This window comes from Accipiter gentilis, chromosome 22 (assembly GCF_929443795.1).
Source record: "Accipiter gentilis chromosome 22, bAccGen1.1, whole genome shotgun sequence".
In the NCBI taxonomy this organism is placed as follows: Eukaryota; Metazoa; Chordata; class Aves; order Accipitriformes; family Accipitridae; genus Astur; species Astur gentilis.
The window spans coordinates 4,087,548-4,108,649 of record NC_064901.1 but is presented as its reverse complement, the minus strand read 5'-3'; the positions used below and the strand labels follow the sequence as shown (position 1 = coordinate 4,108,649).

Sequence of the window (21,102 nt, the reverse complement as noted above, 5' to 3'; positions counted from 1 at the left end):
CCTTCTAAAACGTACCTTCATATGACCCGTCCATGATGCTAACACTATCCTCTGGAACAAGAAATGGTGATTCCTCAAAGACTTCTCTCACCTGAAGAAAGAAATAATGATTAGATTCCTTTGTCTCAAGAGTCTTGTTCTGCTCCGAGGGTGACAGAGGAGGTTTTCTGTTTCACAGCAGTGGAAAATAAGACAAGTGTGTGGAGTAGACAATATTCCTCCTCTTTCAAGGGCCAGGAAAGAAACAAAAAAATATCATAGGTCTCTCCCCCCATGACTTCTATCCACATCAAGACAGAGGATTTCAGAAAGTCTGTAAAGTCTGTGAGTTTCATGCTATCATGGGATTACAGTCACTTTTCACAGCTGAAATTCTCTTCTGCTAAACAGAATGGCGAACTGAGTCATGAAAGATGAAACAGGGAGAGCAATACTAGCGTATCCAAAAGATCTTAGTATTACCTCTAAAAGAAGAGCTTGGGCTTTCTCCTCTGACAGCAAACGCAGTCCAGCTGTGGCTTTCAACACTACTGGGGTCTTCTTCCAGAGATGAGGTGGCACAGCCTCTATGGCCACATCCAGCAATCTTTTGACAGTTTCAGCACCCTCAAAGGAAAAAGATGTTTCTCTCACAGTTTCCTCCTACAGCCATCAGAAAATAGGCCTCCCCATTCTCCCTCAACACTAGTGAAACCAGTATTCAATAGCAGAAGATACCTCACCCACACCCAACATAAGTATAAAAACTCTGCTAGACGTTTTGTTAAAACATTAAAGAGAATGTCTGCATTGGAATGAAGGGCGTATTCAGAGATGCATCTTAGGCGAGAGAAATGTCATTGTTTGTGGAAGGTATTTCTTGGAAAGGATGGAGGGGAGGGGAGGCAGTTCCCTCACCTGACAAACATCTTGTAGTATGATGAAACTAAATGGTGCAATTACTGACTGAAGCTACCAAATTCAGGGGAAATGTCTGTACATTTCATTAAATGCAATATAAGAATTCCAAGTGTGTCCATAGCAAGTAGTGTAATTCAAATGCCAGCTGTAGAATGGTTACCACACAAGGTAGAGGCATCACGGCTAGGCTCTGAATTATTCACACTGCTCTAACAATTACAGTTTGGCATTAGCAATAAACATTCTCCTGTGAAATGTCTATAAATTTCTTTTGGGTGAATTCTTCTCCTCTCCTACCCAACAAACAAGACAATTTAGTGAAATCATGGGAAATCTCATCAAAGTTTAAAAAAATCCCAAAGTCATTCACTCTTCCATAAAGTTTCACACTCAAATTCCTGCAACTGAGCAAAATGAGAAACCTGAAACTCCCCCTGTGCTAGCCCCCAAATCCAAGACTGCTAAAGCACACAAGGTAGAGTATCTAATCTATCATTTCTCTGACACCTCCTTTAGCTTGTGAAAGAGCCTACTGGCAGTGCAGGGGATCTGGAAAATGGCAGTTTCCTTCAGGACTGGCCCTGTGTATCAGAACAACAGGATTATTTTAGCAGTCTATGCTCTGTTGTTCATTTCTGACTCCTGATCCAATAGAGTGACATGGAACAATTGTACTGCGCATGAATTCACAATCATCCCCATTTGAAAATAAAAGAGGATGGCACCTAACTTCAATTTCTTATTAAAATTATAAATTTGTATGTTAATTAATACATCTGATTGTGGAAGAGGAAGCTGTCCAACTGTGTTTTGAAAAACCCTGTACATAAACAAAACAACAGATGTCCTGAGGCAGTCGAAAAGTAACTGCCTGGACCTATATCATTATTCAGCTAAAACCGTAATCAAATATTTGAACTGAGCATAGCTGAAGTGAGTCCTACATATCACTGAGCTCTGGCTTCCAAGCAATGGTTCCAAAGATAACAACAAAGAATTGAAACAAACAAATTATAAGTCTGATGATAAAAGCAGAGAATACACTTGGAGAAATATTAAGGCCTGACTTAACCTGCTAAGTGCATCTTTATTCTTCCCTTTCTCCATGACTTATTAAAAAAATATTAACTTCTCTAGATCTGACTATACACACACAAAAAAATTAAATATTTCTAGGAGTCAGATAAATGAACCCTCTTTGCTTCTCAGTGTAACATGACTGAAAAACTGCTGCAGTCTTAACTCCTTACTTCTAAACCAAACAAATCAAAACAAAATATGCCCATTTTGAACTGTGACCAGCACTGAAAATTTCAACCAAAAGGAAAAACTGAGAAAATTATTAGTAAATGGGTAGCTATAGGGGAAATAAACATTTAATATGGATGGTGCTAGAGCAAAAAATCACTTTGTCTTTGAAATTCTCAAAGACATATAGTCTAGTTATATATAGCATTTAAGCAATTAATTAAGCCATTGTTCCATTGATTAAATATGTAAAACAACAGCTCCCATTTCACTGTGTAGAAATTAACTCACAGAAGTAGAGCAACAGGTTTAGAGAGCCAGCAGTAGAACCATTTTTTCTTGACTCTCTGTAATTAGAATTAGTAATACTGGAACTGCTTGGTAGAGTCCAACTGATATTAGCAGAAGCAAGACCAACCCACAGGGAATGAAGGAGAGCCTTACCTTTTCAGGCTGATCAGCATATGCAGAAAGACCTGGCTTCACAGACTCAAAGATTTCCCCTTCCAACTCTGGAAGGTTTTCTGCACAAACGAAACATTATACAAAACAGTCAACAACTTGAATCTTTTTCTTTAGTTTCAGAAAGGTTGTCTGCAACTCCTGTAAACTGACTGTCCTTGATTTCCCCTTGCAAACAATACTATTCCCCTCCTAAAACAAGCACTATTCCTTGACTTCAGGAACATTTTTAACAGAATGTTGCCCTTGTATCCTCCAAGTTCACAAACGATTTATTAAGAATACATTGTTATAATTAGAAGTATGTTCATTTTGCATTTGTGAACTACAATGAGTTATAGCAATGTAGTATGGCTGTTGCCTAATCTTAATAAAATTTCTTTCCCTTTCTGTCCCCAAGCTAATTGTAAAATACTAATTCATATTAAGACACAGTCAACTCCTGATTGTCCTTAGGTGATTCATCCAACTTACAAACACAGAACAGAACTGACTGGGCTCAAGCACTGGGCTGCAAAGCCAAACAAGTGTGACTGTTGCTCCCAGAGCAGCTTGGGTCTAGAAGCTATCCCTGAGCATTGCACATTACAAGTCAGGCTGAGTCCATCAGAGCTGGATGTTGTACCAGTCCTTCCAAACTAAGGTTGAAATCATGTGAAGACACATAGGCACTATGTGTGTGACCCTGAAGGGCTTATTAGCCAAGACTCATCAACCAGCCTTCAACCTTTGCAATTCTGCTGGCTCACTGTTCCCAAGCTAATTCACCCTCTTAAATCCTGTTGTGTGTGCAGCCAGCTTGGGTACCTCTGCACCATGTCAGAAGCAGATATAGTGGGGCATGATGCATCTGCGCACAGGAGTTCTGGAAATGGCTCAGACCTTCGGCGCTTATAACTCTAATTCAGTGTTTTTAATTTGCTACAAAATGTGACATATAAACATATACAGAATTTACGTATCTCTTGACATAATTCATGGTAATGTGCAACTTGACAAAAACAGCATCAGACTCTTTCCAAAGCAATGAGACATTCCTTTAAACAGCAGCATAGATGAAAATCTTTGGAAATACAGAACTCTCCAGTATACCCAAAATTAAACCTCTGAGTTTCAAAAGATCTACAAAAAAGATATTTTCACAGGAAAACACCACCAGAAATGGACAATAATCATCTGCCAGAGGACTATTTGAAGGATAAACTGTAGAAATCTTCAGTTGTTCAGTTTTTGGGGAAAAAAAACCTCTTTTGGGAAGTTGGAACCTAAGTCAACATACTCCACATGCACAGACTGACATGGGGTCTTACCTGGGCTCTTCTGCACAAAGGTGTAAATGTGAATCCGGGTACCAGTGCTTCCTGCGTCAAACATAATGCCATAAAAAGTGTTGGCTTTGGCATTTACAGGGCACACGTTAGGTGGAAAGAAATCCTGAAACCATGTCTCCCTGTTTGAATGGGAAAGAACAAAGGACAAAGAGGAAAATGCCAGTGCTAGAAGGATGGGAAGTCTGGAATATGCCATCTTGCCAGGACTCCTTGAGGCAGTCAAGCATGGATCAGCAATCACAGAGCTGCAGTAGGTCCTGTAGAGAAAAAAAGCAGGAATGGAAATTACTGAGAGCCCTCTCCTTAAAAAGTCTGTAGGAAAAAAAAAAAATAATAAAAAAATAATCAGTCTGTACACATATATTCTGCCCTTTAGATGCTTTTCAACACCTCATCCAAAAGACATGATTTACTGCACTTAGTGCTACAACTACATCTAAGTAAGTGATTTGTTCTCTCAGAGTAAAGATTTCTCCGTTTCCCAAATGCAGAAAAGTAGTTTGCTTCCTAATATTTCTAGTTTTGACTTTATTCAGACAACTTTTTTCTCTGATTTGGCTTGAAGGTTCTCAACATTTAGAGTCCCCAGAACCTCCAAAAAGGCCAGATGTTATCTCAAAAGAAGCATCACCAAAGGGGAGCTCAAGGCAGAACGACTTTACCCTAACATTTACACACTTGAGATGCTGTGGCAGAACACAAGTGTTATTCAGAGTCACAGACAAAGAGAATTTCATCTCGGGCTAACAGCAGCTGCTGGGAGAGATTAGCACACAGGAGGAATGAAGGCATATCCTTCCAGCAGCATCCTCATCCCCAAGAAAAGCCCGCACTGCACAAGAGGGACTGAACTGTAAGGTGCACCTGGGCCCTGCCTCTCAGTATTTTTTACATACTTTTCCTTTCTGTCTTAATTTTGGTTTTTCATCATTTTCTCCTGACACAAAATTACAAAAAAAACCCCAGCAAAACCACGCTTTCACACCTAGACTGGTTGCCCTGAACACTCAGGTTGCTAACAACAGCTTCAATAAGCCAAGGCCCCAAGGTTGTGTGACACAGTACTGGATATCAACTACACCTCTTCTCTGTTAACATGTATCTCTTTGCATATATTTTTCCTAAGAAATGCTAATAAAGGAAAGCCATGGGCACAGAAATTATAGGGTTCCTTAGGTGCCCAGGTAAAAAGGAAGAGAATATACATACACCTTGGTTACTTGCATTTTAACAACAGAAAAGAGCATGTGGCCAGATGCCCCACCATATGCAGTATCGCTTGCACTGACATATACACAGAGGACTCAGTGTACAGAAGGTGCAAACAGCTCCCTATCATTCTCCAGACACTTGGTAACACATCCATCCACCCACAGCACTGAATATTCATATACATGGTTCATCTGCTCTACCAGAGACCCTCACCCACCTCTAGCCCTTATGCTTGACTGTCTTTTAGCAATCTGCTCAGCCCCACTATGTTCATTCTCTCAAAATTTTTATTTGCTATCTCTATCCTACATTTATTCATTCCTAATCCTAAACTCTCTCCTTTCCTTTCTATGTAAGCCTGACATAGCCTCTATTTCCACACACCTTTCTCCCATGCCCAAATAACTCACTTATCCTCCACTACCTTTTATCCCAGATTTAGCCCTTGTATGGCTTTTATTATTTCCATTCTTCACCTTTGTTCCCAGTTACAGCAAAGCGAGATTAACTTTTACCCGTTCTCAGTAAACAACGTCACATTGGGTCATTCTTCAAGTGCCTCTCTAACTCACTCATGCATTCAGCTATCTCTAGGGCAAACAAAATCACAGCTCACTGCAGAAGGGTAACCTTGCCTGTCTTCTGTGACCTTTATTTGTATGCTCCTGTTCCTAGTGAATGCAGAGCGCTGCGGGCAGAAGCACAAGCTCTTGATCCACTCTGCCTTAGAAGCACACTCTGAGAAGAGGAAGAAGTGATTTTACAATTCCACAAACAGGCAATAGCCCTGGCCACCCGTTGTGGCAAATGAACTGCAACTGTAGTAGTTTCTACAGCATTCACATTTTATGTGGAACCGAGTAAAAACTTAGTTCTGACCTGTAACAACTTAAAAGTCCTATCCTGAACAGAATTCATTAAAAGCGCTAAGCCATTCCACAACTTCATAGCTATGTATTTGTACTAAGATGTAGCTGGCATTGCTTCATCACAGCAAGGAGGTCTCCTGAAAATCCAAGAAGCTGTGCTGTTTCAACAGAACACAAGCTGCATTAGTGAGTACTACCTTCCAGCTGGTCAGAAGAGGTGTTGTTAGTGCTTACTGAACCATCACAAATACAATTCAAGCAACTGCCTTAAGAACAAACTCCAGAGTCCTATTACAAATGGCACATGTGCTCTTGGGCAAGCCTTAGAATCTCTGATGATCTGAAAATATCTGAGCAACTGTCATCATTAACACATACTTTTCTTGCCAGATCTTCTAGTGAATGAGCCTTAGCCTCCCATGAAACACTCCCTTACAAAGCTTCTCTATCCTTTCTCGGACATCCACAACCATTTCACATTCTCCATTCTCTCCTTCTCCCCTAACTTTTTTCCTTTCCACCTTCATACTCCTAAGGACAACACCACCACCCCCCCCCCACCCCCCCCCAACAACCACCTTGGGATTTTATTTTTCTCCACCCTTGTTAAGAATGAAAAAAGCACATTGAGCCTCTTCGATGAGTGGTAAAGACGATGTAATCAAGCACAGCAGCAAAACAGCATCCACAAGAAGCATAAAAATAGATGAGGAGAGTAAGAAATCAGAGACAAGGGAGGGAAATTGGCAGAGCATAACAGAAAAGGAATTTGGAAAGAGAGGGTCAGAAGAAAGAATGGAAGAAAAAAATGTAAGGTAGAGATAGACAAGAGATCAGTTACTGAGAAGGAAAAATACTTCCACAAGAGTTCCTCCCAAACAACTTAAAATGCTAGCCGCTATCAGAATACAACAGGATGGATAAAAAGAACAACAAACAGAAAGAAGAAAACAGGTTAACAGTAAGATGGGCACAAGTTCATTAATATAAGAGAACAGTTCAGTAGGTAAAACGCACAGATCACCACCAGCAGGCTCCAGTTATTGCCTTTATAAATGAGCAGTAGTAATCAACATCAATTGTGGATACATGAGGCACACACCTGAAGCAGGATGGAAGCAACAGCTATTCCACTCCAGAGATTCCTAATGAAAACCACTTCGGAGCGCCATGGCAAGAGACACTGTGCCTGCACTTCTTCTCTTCACCTTCGCTTTCAGCTAGTAGGAGTGGACTACGTATCAGGCAAATTATAAGGTCATGGAGGCACAGAAAGTATCAGTCAAGTTGCTTGATTCAAATTTGAATTTATCATTGCTCAATACAAGCAGTGAAACATGCTTAGATAATTACATGGGATGAATTTAAAGAAGTTGAAAGTTAACCAAGTTGAACGAGTCAGTCAAACATTTACACGAACATTACAGTTGACCTCAACAGCATGGGCCCGAGTCCAGGGACACAAGGTAGAACACTCATTTCCCAACACAGAGAAACACATGTAAATATCATCTGTGTAAGGCAGATTTTAGATACGAAGCCAAAAAGTTGAAGCACATCCAATGTAAAAATTTGGGAGCTACACAGACTGTATGATCCAAAAATACTGGGATGCGGCATGGAGACTGCCAAGACTGAAAGCATGAGTAGGAAAAAAAGAAAAAGGAAACAAAAAAACCCAACCAAACTCTCCTTAAACAGCAAAAGTAAAAACAATGCCATAATAATAATCCTAAACCTTAAGACAGCAAAACACAACCTTACTTAGAGTTCACCATACACAGAAACACTGGTAATTTTCAAGACAAGAAAGTATTACCCACGTTCTCAAATATGTCTGACAAAAGAGCATGCAAACCCAAAACACAGCAAAAGGAGCACCTCCCTGGAAAAAAGAATCTGTCTGGTCTGCGGGGAAGGAAAAGCAGTGTATCTGAGATACGCAAGAATTTCTCTTCTCTTTCCTAAAATATTTTTTGGAAATATTTGGATATAAAGAAAAACATCAGAAAATAATTAAAAATATGTACGATATATAAATATTTAAGCAATATTTTAGGAAACAAAATAGATGAATTATGTAACTCAATTCATATTGTTATTTGTTGTTCAAGCACACCAAAAGTCATTCAGAATGGGAAGACTATTTTCTGCACTAAACCAGTAACAAGATGTATTTCTCAGGTGAACAGTGTTTACACTTAACACTCATGACTAGACAAATACATTTTTTCATTTTTTTCCCCAAAACAAAAAGTCATTACATTTCTTCTGGACTTATTTTTAACTAGAAAAAGATTTAAAAAGCTTTCTTGGATTGTTTTGACAAAAATTCAAGGTTCTTAAAAGTACACAGTTTAAAAACTGTGGGTCTAGAGGCTTTAAACGCCGGAAAAAATTAGAACCAACTCACAAACATGCATTATCAGCAGTTTTAATCTTTTTCCGGTACCGAGGCTCCAAATACACATTATTTATTTATTCTCATTTCTGGCCAAGTGGGTTTTCAATTTTCCAAGGCAACTTTTATCCTCCTACAGTGCGTTAGCGAGCGTCCCTTTACGACTTTGTAACTGGGCACCTACCCGGGACTGAGAGTAACACCTTCTACTGGACCAACCGGTTTTCTCCGAAAACAGAGTTTGGGTGCAGAGGAGGGCTTTTGGGTGCAGAGGAGGGCTTTTGGGTCCATCTAAGCCTGGGGAGAACTCCGGTGCAAGTTTCAGCACGAGGCTGCCAGCTGCGTGCCTTGAGAGCGTTCGCCAGAGCTTCACCAAGGAGAATTCGGGAGACGGGCGCCGTGACGCCCCTTTTCCAAGCCTAACGACCCTCAGGGCTGTGGGTTTTCTAACTTTAGCACACCCCGACGCCAAAGCACCCCTCCTTTCTCCACGTCCAACCGCTGCCGCCTGAACCCCTGCACTGAACACGCCTGAAAAAACGCCCCTACCTTCATTTTCTCTCCCCCAGCACAAGTCCCCGCCGCTCCTCCCTGTGCCCCGCCGGCGGCGAGCACGGCCCTCGGGGTCCCGCGGCTCTCCTCCCGAAGCCGGCACCGGTACTACTAAGCAGAAACGCCGCTTTCTCCCCCACCGGCCACCCACAGCTGTCACCCGAGCACGGCAGGGCGCCCGTCCTTCTGCCCGCCCCAGCCGAGAGTAACGGAAACGCCGCCGGCTTCTCGGCTTTCGAGGGTCTCGCGCCGCTCCCTGACGCCTTCCCGGCGTCCCACCCCAGCGGAGCTCCCTCCCGAGGGGCCGGGGTGTGTGTGTGTGTGTGTGTGGGGGGGGGGTTCACACAGCCTCGGAGCGGCTCTCTGCCCGCTCTCCCGCCGCAGCCCCCAGCGGGCCTCCGGCAGCCCCCGCGCTCCTGATCCCGGTGCCGTTCGCACAGGGCGGCGGGCGGGGCGCCGGTTTCCATGACGGCGCGGCGCTGTCACACACCTTCCCCGCCCCGCCATCTCCTCCGCCCCCGCCGCTGCGCGCGCTCACCGGTCGCGCGGAGCGCTGGCGCCGCCACATCTCGCCGGTCCTGCGTGTCGCGTCAGCGCGCCCACGTGACGCGCCCGTCGCGTGAGTTGCGCGTCGCGGGAGGGCGCCGTCCGGTTGCCACGGGAACAGGCCGCCGCGCGCCCCTCGCGGCGGCGGGCGCGGGTCCCGAGGCAGGCGGCGCGCCAGGCGGGCAGGCGACGTGGCGGCCGGTAACCGAAGCAACGGCGCGAGGCCTCCGCCGTAACGGGCGGGGCGGTTGCCGCGGAGACGCGGCGGCGGTCGCTGCGCCGCCGCGGCTGCCCCTGCCCCTGCTCCCGCAGGCCGGCGGCGGCGGGGCAGGCGGCCCGGGGGGGTCTGAGGAGAAGCGCGACGAGGTCGACGCGGCGCTACGTGAAGCTCAGCTGGCGGCGACCGGGGCGTCCCGGGCCGAGTACCGCGAAGCCACCCGCCGGCTGGCCAGGAGCAACGTGGAGCTGCCGTGGCGGCAGCAGGACGCGGGGAGGCAGGCGGCGGCGGCGGCCGCGATGGCCCTCCTCACGAAGCAAGGCCAGGAGAAGGCGGAGGAGGTGTGCGCGCAGCCGGGCGGGCCCCTCTCCCCCCGCCAGCCTCCAAACACAGCCTCCCGGTGTGCAGCCATCTGTAGGAAGGCACGTAACGGCGGGTCCTGCCCGCCGTGTTTCGGTGCCTGCGGCCAACGATGGACGCAGCCGGGACGGCGTTACCCCCCCTGCAGCCAGCAACCGGCGGCAGCCGTGCGGAGGGCCGGCTGGGCCGGGGGAGTCGTGAGGCAGCAGGGCGGCCTTGCGGCGGGCAGGCTCTTCGCGGGCTGGGCTGCGAGGGGGAAGCCTCGCCCCCGGTGCCTGCCTTCGCTCTCCCTGCCGGGGACCTGCTCCCTCACACAGGAAGACGGCGCCCACTTGCGCTCCCCCGCAGTACAAGGGGGAGGGCAGCCTACCGGCACGAATTCGGGGAAGGGGCACCGAGGTGGTCGGGGGCTTCAGCACGTGATGTGCGAGAAGAGGCTGAAGCGTTTGTTCAGCTTGAAAAAAGAGAAAGCTGAGGGGGAATGCGCTGGTTTTAGCTACCTGGAGAAGGTTTTGGAGAAAATAGAGCCCAGCTCTACTCGGAAGACAGTGAAGAAAAAGCAGCCCTACGCTGTAGCTTCCATTTCCTCTATCGCAGATGATTTCGCTTTAGTCCTATTCCCACTTTTCTAAATCCAAGTACCAAGCAAAGCCCTTTTTCAGGTCGAAAAAGAAACTGAAAATGGAAACTAAAACTAAGTTATTTTAATATCCTGTTTATTGAATAAGAAGATACAAAGCTCTGATCCCCAGGACATTGGAGAGGTCAAATGGTAGGAGACACTTTTCTTGCTCACATCCCACTGTTTTCATTCAGCCTATCCAGTACGGAAGATCTTACGCGAACCTTTTTCCAGCTGCCTGTTTGTCTTTCCATGTCTCCCTTTTTTTCTCCTTTTCTAAACTGCTTCTCTCACACTACACCACTATCCGAAACAGTAAGGAAGAAAACCCTCTGTCCACATAGTTTTAATTCTTCAGCAGTCACAGATATGTTTGTATCTAATATGTGTGGGTTTTTATAGTTTAAACTTACATTATTTCCTACGTTTAACACAAATCAAACAGTTTTAAACATAGTTTAATTGACCTGCACACTGCAAATGAGGGACCTTTCCCTTCTTTCTGTGTCTTCTCATAATTAAATTTGAAGAGAACACAGCAAGGATACTTTATTTTCCCCTCACAGTTATTGTTTCTTGATTTCTCTTTTCACAGATTGAGAAACTGAAGCAGGAGCTGATTGATTTGAAACAGCAAGCGCAAGAAGAGATGAAGCAGCTGGTGAATGAACTTTTCTCTTTGTCCTCAGAACAGTGGGATCTTCTGAGCAGGCTAAGAAGTAGTTTTGGTTTTAGTATGAGGAACAAGCTAGGGCAGTTAACTGTTACAGGTTTTGGTGAAAAAATACTGCATGAAGAAAGAACTTGAAAAAAATGATGCTGATGTGGGACTTATCCCATGACTCGTAGTATTATTTCAGATAGTAGTAGGAATGTTTTATAGCATCTGAAATAGTATTAGGAACCAGCTAGGTAATGTTAAGGCCAGAGGCACAGCAAAAACATGTTTCCTTTTTATGAAGATAAAAATAACTACTTTGAATTCTTTCATAGTTCTCCTTCATTCATTACTGTTGAACCAAGAATTCTTAAAAAGAACTGAGAAAATTATTATTTGTTAATCTGGCTTCAGTAAGAAACACAGAAGTGTGCTCATCTGCCCGTTAAGATGGTTATCTCCCATCAAGCAGACTCCACAAGGAACTTTCTCTCACACTCAGAGTATAAAAAGCAGAAAAAGCTATAGATGATAGATGTGGTGGGTTGACCTTGGCCAGACTCCAGGTGCCCACCAAGCCACTCTATCACACCCTCTCCTCAGCCGCACAGGAGGAGAAAAAATACGATAGAAGGCTTGTGGGTCAAGATAAGAACAGGGAGATCGTTCAGTAATTACCGTCACAGGCAAAACGGACTCAACTGAGGGAAATGAACTTAATTTATTACCAATCAAATCAGAGTAGGAATATAAGAAACAAAACCAAATCTTAAAACACCTTCCCCACCCCTCCCTTCTTCCCAGGCTCAACTTCACTCTCAATTTTCTCTACCTCCTCCCCCTGAGTGGTGCAGGGGGATGGCAATGGGAATTGTGGTCAGTTCATCACACATTGCCTTTGCCGCTCCTTCCTCCTCGCACTCCTCCCTTGCTCCAGCGTGGGGTCCCTCCCATGGGAGACAGTCCTCCATGAATTTCTCCAATGTCAGTCCTTCCCACGGGCTACATTTCTTCACGAATTGCTCCAGCGTGGGGTCCCTCCCATGGGAGACAGTCCTCCATGAATTTCTCCAATGTGAGTCCTTCCCACAGGCTACAGTTCTTCACGAACTGCTCCAGCGTGAGTCCCTTCCATGGCGTGCAGTCCTTCAGGAGCACACTGCTCCAGCGTGGGCCCCCTGCAGGATCACAAGTCCTCCCAGAAAACCTGCTCCAGCATGGGCTCCTCTCTCCACAGATCCATGGGTCCTGCCAGGAACCTGCTCCAACGTGGACTTCCCATGGGGTCACAGCCTTCGGGCGCATTTTACCTGCTCTGGCCTGGGGTCCTCCAGGAGCTGCAGGTGGATTATCTGCTCCACTGTGGACCTCCATGGGCTGCAGGGGGACAGCCTGCCTCACCATGGTCTTCCCCACGGGCTGCAGGGGAATCTCTGCTCTGGTCCCTGGAGCATCTCCTCCCTTTCCTTCTTCACTGACCTTGGCATCTGCAGAGTTGTTTCTCTCACATATTCTCACTCCTCTCTTCCTGCTGCTGTTGTGCAACAGTTTTCCCCCTTCTTAACTATGTTATCGCAGAGGCGCTACCAGCATCACTGATGGGCTTGGGCTTGGCCAGCAGCAGGTCTGTCTTGCAGCCAGCTGGCATTGGCTTCATGGGACATAGGGGAAGCTTCTAGCAGCTTCTCACAGAAGTCACCCCCATAGTTCCCCAGCTACCAAAACCTTGCCATGGAAACACAATACAATGATATGAACATTGCTTTAAACTTACTATTCATTTCTAGATTTGTTATTTCACTGGAGGGTAGCGTCTGCTGAGTTTGCAGCATTTCTTCTAATGATGAATTCCTTGTGGTTTTTAAAAAACTGCAGCAATTTCAGACATTCCGTTCTGTGTGGTCTGTGTTTTATGTTACAATATTTGATGATTGGTTTCTCTCGTTTTGCTGTCTTCTTATTGAGATTTTCTGATTTGCAGGCAGACTATTATGCCCAACAAATAAAGGAACTGGAAAAGAAATTTCAGAAAAAAGTCGGAGAAATTGGCCAAATTCAATTAGAACGGAAATTAATAAAGGAGTTCTGCAGGGGGAAAGCATCTATAGAGAAAGAGCTGGAAGATGTAAGTTTGTCATAAATATGTGTTTGCAATATTTATTTAAAAAGCAACTTTTCTGTCTGCATGCCAGCATGGAGTTTGGGAGTAGAGGAGAACAGACATAGCCAATCTACTCGATTGTTTTCTTTACAGTTTACAGAGTGAGGAAAAGCACTAGGTTGACAAAATGCAAGTTCTGTAGCCAGAACTCATTTCTGTAATGGTCCAGTGCTGTAGGGTTGTTTTTGTTTTTTTACAGAGTAGCATGAATCATACAAACTTTTATGTGGATGGACTAGAGCACTAGTACACACTTTAAAGACGTGTGGGAGGAGCTAGCACTTGACTACAAGCAGTATAAGTCTGACTGATTTCTCACTAGTCAGCCCAGTTAGGATGTGAATGATAGTATTGTATCACATTTTCAACTACATAAACCATTTAGAATATAAAACTAGGGACTGTCTGTCACTAAGCACTTATACAGCACATGACCTAATCAGGGATACTTTGGAGCTATAATACAAATACTAAATAGTAGTATTGCCTGTAAAACATTTCAGCCTGGAATAAAAAAGTATTCCAGCTGACTGATGACATGAAAAAAGTGCCTCGAGCAATTCAAGTGCCTTGCTGATTCAGCTCTACTGGAATATTTTTCAACCACAAGAAGGGGCTTAGAAACAGCATCAAATGCTTTCTGTGGAGACAAATGATTGGTCAACAGCATTTGGATTATTAATATATAGCTGCTTTTCAGCTAAGATATTAAATGCGAGTTAATCAGGCATTTTTCAAAGAACACTTGAGGCGTTGGACTTTAAATGATCTTGATGACTGAATAGACAAAGTAAAGCAGATTTCTAAAACTGAGCACTAAACGGTGACAGAGTGTGTGTGAATGACTGTCAGTGATGTGAAAATATGGGCACGGGTGATCTATGAAGAGGAAGCAAAGCAGTAATACAAGGCAGAAGGTTAAGTGAATTTTATAGAGGGTGTAAAAATTTTATGAAGATTATGGTTAGTGCCAGGAAAGACTATCAAATTTCTTCTTGAAGAGTACATCCACACTTCTAGTTATATGGCTGAAATAAAATGCCATTATTAAAGAAATTTTATTTTTTATCATAGTTTAAAGACAGTATGGAGATTTCAAACAGGAGATATCAGGAAGTGGTTGTGAGATTGGAGGGGAGGTTTCCTGAAGAAAAGGTAAAGGCTGACAGGCAGTTAAAACTTGTATTAGAACAAAATGATTTCTCCTACTGACTACTCTGGTTTATATAGTTTTCGTTTCTTAGTGAGCATTTTACAATTTCCCCTGTAAATACGAGTATGATAAATGAGTTGGAGGCTAGGTGCAGCTTTCCAAGGAAAAACATGGGATGTCAAGATCCCAGAAAGGCCATATTCTCCACTTCCACCAGGAAATTTAGTGCCCTTGGGGGTTCATTCTTTCTCTAGCAAGAAGTTGGGTGGGCTGAAAACTGTGAGTGTGATTTTAGAATTTACAGTTTCAGATTTTAGCTTCGGTGCCACAGGTCTCACGCAAAATTTAAACAGGCTTTTCTCCCTTTCAGAAAAGACTAGAAGAAGATGTTGAGAAAAAGCAAATAATGATGGCAGAGACCGCCCAGTGTGAGGCTGTTTTGTAAGAAACACTTGCTTTTCCTGTTTTCTATTTTACAAAAGCATTTTAGCATTGTGTTCTAAGTAAGTTGCCCGTGTTACTACATGGGCTTTGAAGGGAAAAATCAGTGATGACCTAGGCGGTTTTTATATTTCCAATGTCAAGGTGATGTCAGCACTTACGTTCAAACTGCAAGACTCATGCTAGTTCCAGGGGACAACTGGAGGTAATTTTATCACAATGGTACCAGTTTTCTTCATTCTCCCAGTCCAGGTGTAGGACTAGGAGCAAAGCTATGAAAACTTGGTACAGACCTGTAAGAATTTTACAGCTTAGCTCTGAAATTAGGACACTGTAATATTGATTTTAATATAAAAAAAAAAGGAAGAAAGGTTGTGATTAAAGCTCTTGGATTTTGTTTCCCTCGGTCCAGGCAGCTGAACAGCACTGGGAGAGAGGTGTTTAAGGAGAATGTTTGTCTTCATGGTGCATTTGCTTACCAGCTGAAAGAGACAATGGAACTGCAGAAAATCAAACAGAAATTAGAAGAGGACAAAACTGTTCTGTTACAGGAAAAGGTTTCTGCTCTGGTTTTAATTCTGTTTCATTCTCCTCCAGGAAGGGGTACATCTGTATGCAGATGTAAATTTACTGAGACTAACCTCTCCCTGGTCAGCCGCCTCCTAGTTACTGAATTCGGAGTTGTCTGAAGAAGAGCTCTTATTCTATCTTAGTTACGGAGGAGAAAGAAGGAAGGCTTTCCTATGCCAGCCCATTAAGATTAGGTCTCTCTGTAATGTATAATACATACCAAGCTTTCTTTATCTGGCTTCTCTTGTAAACAAAAACCTGATCCTGGAGTATTCACTCTCCAGTGTGAAGGTGCCAGCATGTTTACTACATTGTCAGTGTTGGGGGTGGGGGAAAACCCTCCAGATTTGGTGCAAATGAAATAAAAGCCCAGATAATTTCTTCTCATCTTTTAGGAAACCAATGAGGGTTTGATTCGAAAAAAGATCCTACAGATCAATCGCCAGAAAGCACAGATTGGAGATCTGCAGCATAAAGTGGCAAAGCTGGAGATGGCCTTATGTCACATGACCAGAGAATCTGAGAGAGAGACTCAGAAAAAACAGCATCAGGCACTGAGAGAAAACCAGGCAAGCATGGTGGAGGTCAAGAAACTGCAGCAATTATTAGAAATGAAGGATCGGGAGATGAACCGAGTGAAGAAACTAGCCTGGAATATCTTAAATGAGAGGACTGAGGTGGAAAGGTTCTTCCTAGATGCTCTGGAACATGTGAAGCAGGAGATCATATCCAGTAGAAAGCACTATAAGAAAAAGGCCCAAACTGCTTATTACAGAAAAATGATGGAGGCATGTGCAGGGAAGGAAGAATTTCCCAAAATCAAAACATTCGAAAGGAACATAAATAGCACAAATAGCGTCTACAGAGACCTAGAGGAAGCAGAGAAATGCTACTGGTATTGAAACATCAAAACCTAATGTCTATCTTCCTAGCACACCTGAAAATACCCTTTGCGTGATAATATTGTCTAGATTTGGAATGCTTGCAGAGGCTTCTGTAGTGAGACTAACTGTATGAGGTATAACATCTCATCAATTAGTAATGACTTTGTGGGCACCTAATTTCAACTAGGCTATCGTTTTTTGGTCATTATTTCTATGGATTAAAGATAAGCTCGAAAGAGTTCTTTGCATATTCTGCCATGTGCTGTCGAATTTGATATAGAACTTCCAGTATAGATGCAGTTCTGCAGTTTCCCTTTAATAATTGTTGTTGCTTCTCTAATAATTTTTGGTTTTATAGGCATTGCTCTTTTGCTTTTTACTCACTCCAGTGAGCTAATAACACTGAAGCCTAAAAATTACAGTTAAGGTGAAAACACCTCTTTACTATGTTGCTGATCATTTTAACAGAAACATCCAGTAGATGGCAAACCCAGTCTTTTTTCAACTGTTCTTCCGTATGTCAGAAGGCCCTGCTTTGCACTGTGTTTTCAAAGGCTGTTTTCCTCAAGCTTCATAATAATCTAAAAATTAAGCCATTACATGAAATAGACACTGACATGTCAAAACCAAGATCCCATGCAGTGCAGTACAGTACTGATTGACAAGATTACATTTTATAGTGAATAAAACAAAATCTCAGACTTATAAGCCTGAGTATCTTGGACTTTGTATTAGAATGCAGCTTAGTTTAAATTTGGGCTACATATGCCGCGGTGGCCAGGATTACAGGTCTCCAACCTCCTGCTAGAAATCTGTCCCTACAAACTGCAGCAGTGTCCAGGCACTGGGATTTTAAGCCATAGAGTTAAGGTCCCACATAGCTGAAGCTTCCGTACATCCTTGGTGAGAGATCAAAATTACCGTACTCCCAAATAAAACGTTTGCTTAAGTACGCATTGGCTATTGAATAACTTGGCGACACATAATATGTCAGAATGCTTTGTTCAGTTCAGGTTACCTTATCTCAAAAATGATACAGCAGAAACACTTCATGAAAAATCAGAGGTAAAAGTAGTTATTGAGATCTAAGGAAGCTTCCCCTTGGAGCAAGAGAAGGGGGAAGACTGGAACCGAGAATTAAATTTGGTTATATGTATTGACCCTTTTATGTATGAACAGAAGCAAGAAACTAATACACGTTAGTACTAACTTTCCCCCTCCCAGTATTTATAACCACTACATGTGTAACAAATCATTGGGTTTGTTCTACTTAGTTGAGCCATAGATTTAGAAGTCAAAAAGACAGCACTGTGTGCTCAGATTTATTTTTTGAATTTACATGCTATGAATAGCTGAACAAGAGCAATGCAGAGCTAGAATTTAAAACCTGTTTTACACATACAGAATCCATGAGATATGCCTTTGAAATTTTCTTCTAATACATTGTTTTCTATGTTTTTCAGGGAAAAAATCCAGTTTGAAAAAGTGGATATTAGTGAGTTGACATGGGAACAAAAAGAACGTGTTCTGCGATTGCTTTTTGCCAAAATGAATGGCACCAATCCACGGTAATATTCTGTTTCTTCAGTAGCTGAATGCTGAACTTTCCCTGTTAGAGGAGCTGAGCTGATAACTCCAGCTCAGGGGATTCCGAGAAACTCTGAATCTAACATAAGGATCTAACTAACTGTGTGGCTTGGTGTGAGATACTTTAACCCTTTGAAAAAGATGATTTAACCTTTTGAAAAACTTCATATACTATATACTAATTTTGGACATGCACCAGACTATACTGTTAGATCTTTTTGTGTAGTATCAAAAGAAAAGCAAGCGAAAGTAAATTTTGATAGTGCTGAGGAAGAGAGAAGTGAGGGGAATTAACTGCTCATTGCAGTGGGATTAATTTTTTTCAGTCATTAATGAATCCCTATCCATCTTTACCAAACAAGTAAATAATGTATATTGTGACAGTAGCACTCCTCACATATATTTCCTTTTAATAAGTGTACTGTAAAGCAATCTGCCAGTATTAAAATACCAGATTATTAGAAGTGTACTTACTCTGGCTGTCTGCATAAGAAACTTGGAAGCATGACTTTAAAATATAGCTTCCACTGGAAATCAAAGTACAATCAGTATTAAATATATTAAAAGCAGTGAACTGGGGCATAAGAGGGGCCCAAAGAGAAATCTCAAATGCTATGATTTTTAATGTAGTTTGGGGAGACCTAATGCTTAGGGTGGAATATCAGCTTCTCTGTGTTAAAAGGCTTTATTTAATTTTTAAAAAATTAAATTTTATTTTTTTTAAGGAAAAGTTACATTAATAGAATTCTAGTGAATTCTATTAAGGTTATTACAGTGGAAGTAAGGAATGTGTAATTAAACGATTCATCCATCAGCTTTTATGCATGGATTTAACTCCTTTTATCAGTACTTGCCAACATACAAGAGCACACATAAAGCTGTAGAGTATGAAAGCTCGAGGAATGGAATACAAACACTTCTTTTTAAGTTGACTTATGATTAAACCCAGTTTTTTAAAAAAACTTTTGACTGTTTTCCTCATTCCCTTTTAATTGTAATGATTTTGCCACAAAATACAGAATTCCATAGTGAAGTGAACTCACGTTTGATTCATAGTGCTGATTTTGGAGAGTGTACTGCAATAGGTCAGGTGCCCCAGCATTTCTTGCTTGCTGTTCATTTTAGAAAACAAGTTTGGTGTAGGATTAGAAACCTGGCTGAGTGTAAATCACCGTTAGATGAGGATTACTTTGCTCTTGTGTCTCCCTCACAGGAAATACAACAGAGTTTTGGCTACTTCAGCTTCAGCTCCTGATGATACTGAAGAAGAAAGCAAAATTGGGTAAGATGCTAATTATACCACACTATCTAACATCTCCTCAGTCCTGGTTATATATAAATGGATGTAATTGTTTCTCTGTTATCCCTCCCACTTCAGAATACTTTGGTTTGTCTGAAGATCTATATTAGTGTGTCTATACACAAATAAATGGATGTGTGATAAGAGAAGAATTTTTTCTTTATTTTGAAATTTCTGGTCACATTGATCTTTTAGCAGCAGACATTTAAGACTCAGGTCTCATGAAAAAAATTTGATCTCATGCCCCCTTAAAGCCTCCTCATTGAAAAGCAGCTTTATTATTTTTGGAGGATTCTCTTGTGAAAGGCCATGATCATACAAGGAGGTGCATTTTCAGCTAGCACAGTAAGTTTTGATTAAAAGGCAAAATCTATTAAGCTGGCATTGCATTCAGTATAGACTTAAGAGAGGATGGACCAGGATGAAGATCCATGTGCCCCATTTTCAGATACACTCAGATACACTATACAGCTAATTGCAATACTCCAAGGCAAGCAATATCAACTTACCCTGGAGGAATAAGTAGAGAGGAGTTCTGGCATGCCATCATGTCAAACATGAGGCAGTCAAGCACACAAAACAAAATGTAATATTCAGACATCAAATGACCAGATAAAGTTCATAAGCGGGAGCCCTGGAGGGATTTATATGGAAAGATGAGAGACACCTCCTTTGAGAGGCAGAGCGCCACTTCCAGAAATAGGAGTGGAAGGGAGTTGTAGCATTTTATTTTACACAGTCAAGGAGAAAAAAAACCAGAAGCGGAAGTCACAGGGCCCAATTCTCAAACATAATTTTTGGATTTAGGAGTATGAAATAGCTTTGAGAATCTAGACTGCAGAATCTTGCCTGCAGGCAAGAAACAATTTTTAATAGGAGACAAAGGGTTGAGTATAAAATTGTATTTTAATAGAGTCTAAAGAAATCTATTATGAGATACTTTATACTTAGATTATACATATAATATAGAAGATATATTCTTTAGCTTAATTTTTTATAGTGAATGTTGAAATAAAAAGGAGAATAAATAGGTGGGTGGAAAGCAGTAACAGCAGTGACACGCGGCAGGTACATCATGATCAGTCACCATCTGCAGCTTTATCTAAAAAGGTATTTCATTAACTAAAAAAAGGCAGATACAAGATTTGTATTTCTAGTACAACTGAAAGCCATCTGTTTAAAAAATGAAAAAATTATACAAATGTCTAGAACAGGTCTGCAGAAGGTACAGGGATACTCCTGCAATTCTTCAGGGAGCAAGTAAACTTGATAATACTGTTTTTGTTACAGGAGAAGCTGGATTTTAGAATTTCTAAAAGAAAGATATAATGGGTTTTAATAGTACAACAGAAAAGTCAGAATAGCAATACTGATTAGGAAGAAAATTAAGGCATTTTGAAAGTGACTGACTGTAGACAGTATTAGAGGCTGTTAATTAGTATTCCTTTCCCAGGTGCATGAAAGAATGCTGATGTCTTAATGGTGACTTACCTAGAATATTTTACCTTTGCAGCACAGAAAATGCTTCTCCCAACCTAATATTCATTACACAGCAGGCCAACTTACCAGATTCATCATCTGCAGTAATCCTTCCACATATTCAGATGTTAACACCACAGACAGAGTAA

The 21,102-nt window shown here is 42.4% G+C and overlaps 2 protein-coding genes across 12 annotated transcripts in view; one reads left to right on the top strand and one right to left on the bottom strand.

Moving 5' to 3' along the window:
- ENTPD5 (ectonucleoside triphosphate diphosphohydrolase 5 (inactive)) overlaps positions 1–9,575 on the bottom strand; it is a 27,063-nt gene extending 17,488 nt beyond the window's left edge. For 3 of the 11 annotated variants that reach the window (XR_007509119.1, XR_007509120.1, XM_049825079.1), the window contains exons 1-5: positions 7,125–9,257; positions 3,921–4,198; positions 2,593–2,672; positions 463–606; positions 16–91 (exon numbers count right to left, since the gene is read on the bottom strand). Coding sequence is in view for 9 of the 11 variants with exons in the window: in XM_049825079.1 (XP_049681036.1) it covers positions 16–91; positions 463–606; positions 2,593–2,672; positions 3,921–4,137 (517 nt within the window). In the remaining 2 variants the exon portion in view is untranslated. Of the gene's footprint in view, positions 1–15; positions 92–462; positions 607–2,592; positions 2,673–3,920; positions 4,199–6,032; positions 6,545–7,124; positions 9,259–9,513 lie in introns of those variants that run through there. The other 8 variants (XM_049825083.1, XM_049825084.1, XM_049825081.1 and 5 more) reach the window with 8 other exon arrangements.
- On the top strand, positions 9,441–21,102 carry BBOF1 (basal body orientation factor 1). Its single transcript, XM_049826001.1, has 10 exons — positions 9,441–10,079; positions 11,316–11,381; positions 13,360–13,503; positions 14,614–14,694; positions 15,063–15,133; positions 15,546–15,690; positions 16,099–16,598; positions 18,051–18,155; positions 19,388–19,456; positions 20,988–21,102. The coding sequence occupies exons 1-10, from the start codon at positions 9,441–9,443 to the stop codon at positions 21,100–21,102; spliced, it is 1,935 nt and encodes a 644-aa protein (XP_049681958.1).

Excerpts from the sequence above, each read along its gene's own strand:
- BBOF1 (XM_049826001.1), top strand. The coding sequence starts at position 9,441 with ATGACGGCGCGGCGCTGTCACACACCTTCCCCGCCCCGCCATCTCCTC. Across the intron at positions 13,504-14,613 it reads TAGAGAAAGAGCTGGAAGAT|TTTAAAGACAGTATGGAGAT; the intron begins GTAAGTTTGTCA and ends TTTTTATCATAG. Across the intron at positions 14,695-15,062 it reads GGAGGTTTCCTGAAGAAAAG|AAAAGACTAGAAGAAGATGT; the intron begins GTAAAGGCTGAC and ends TCTCCCTTTCAG.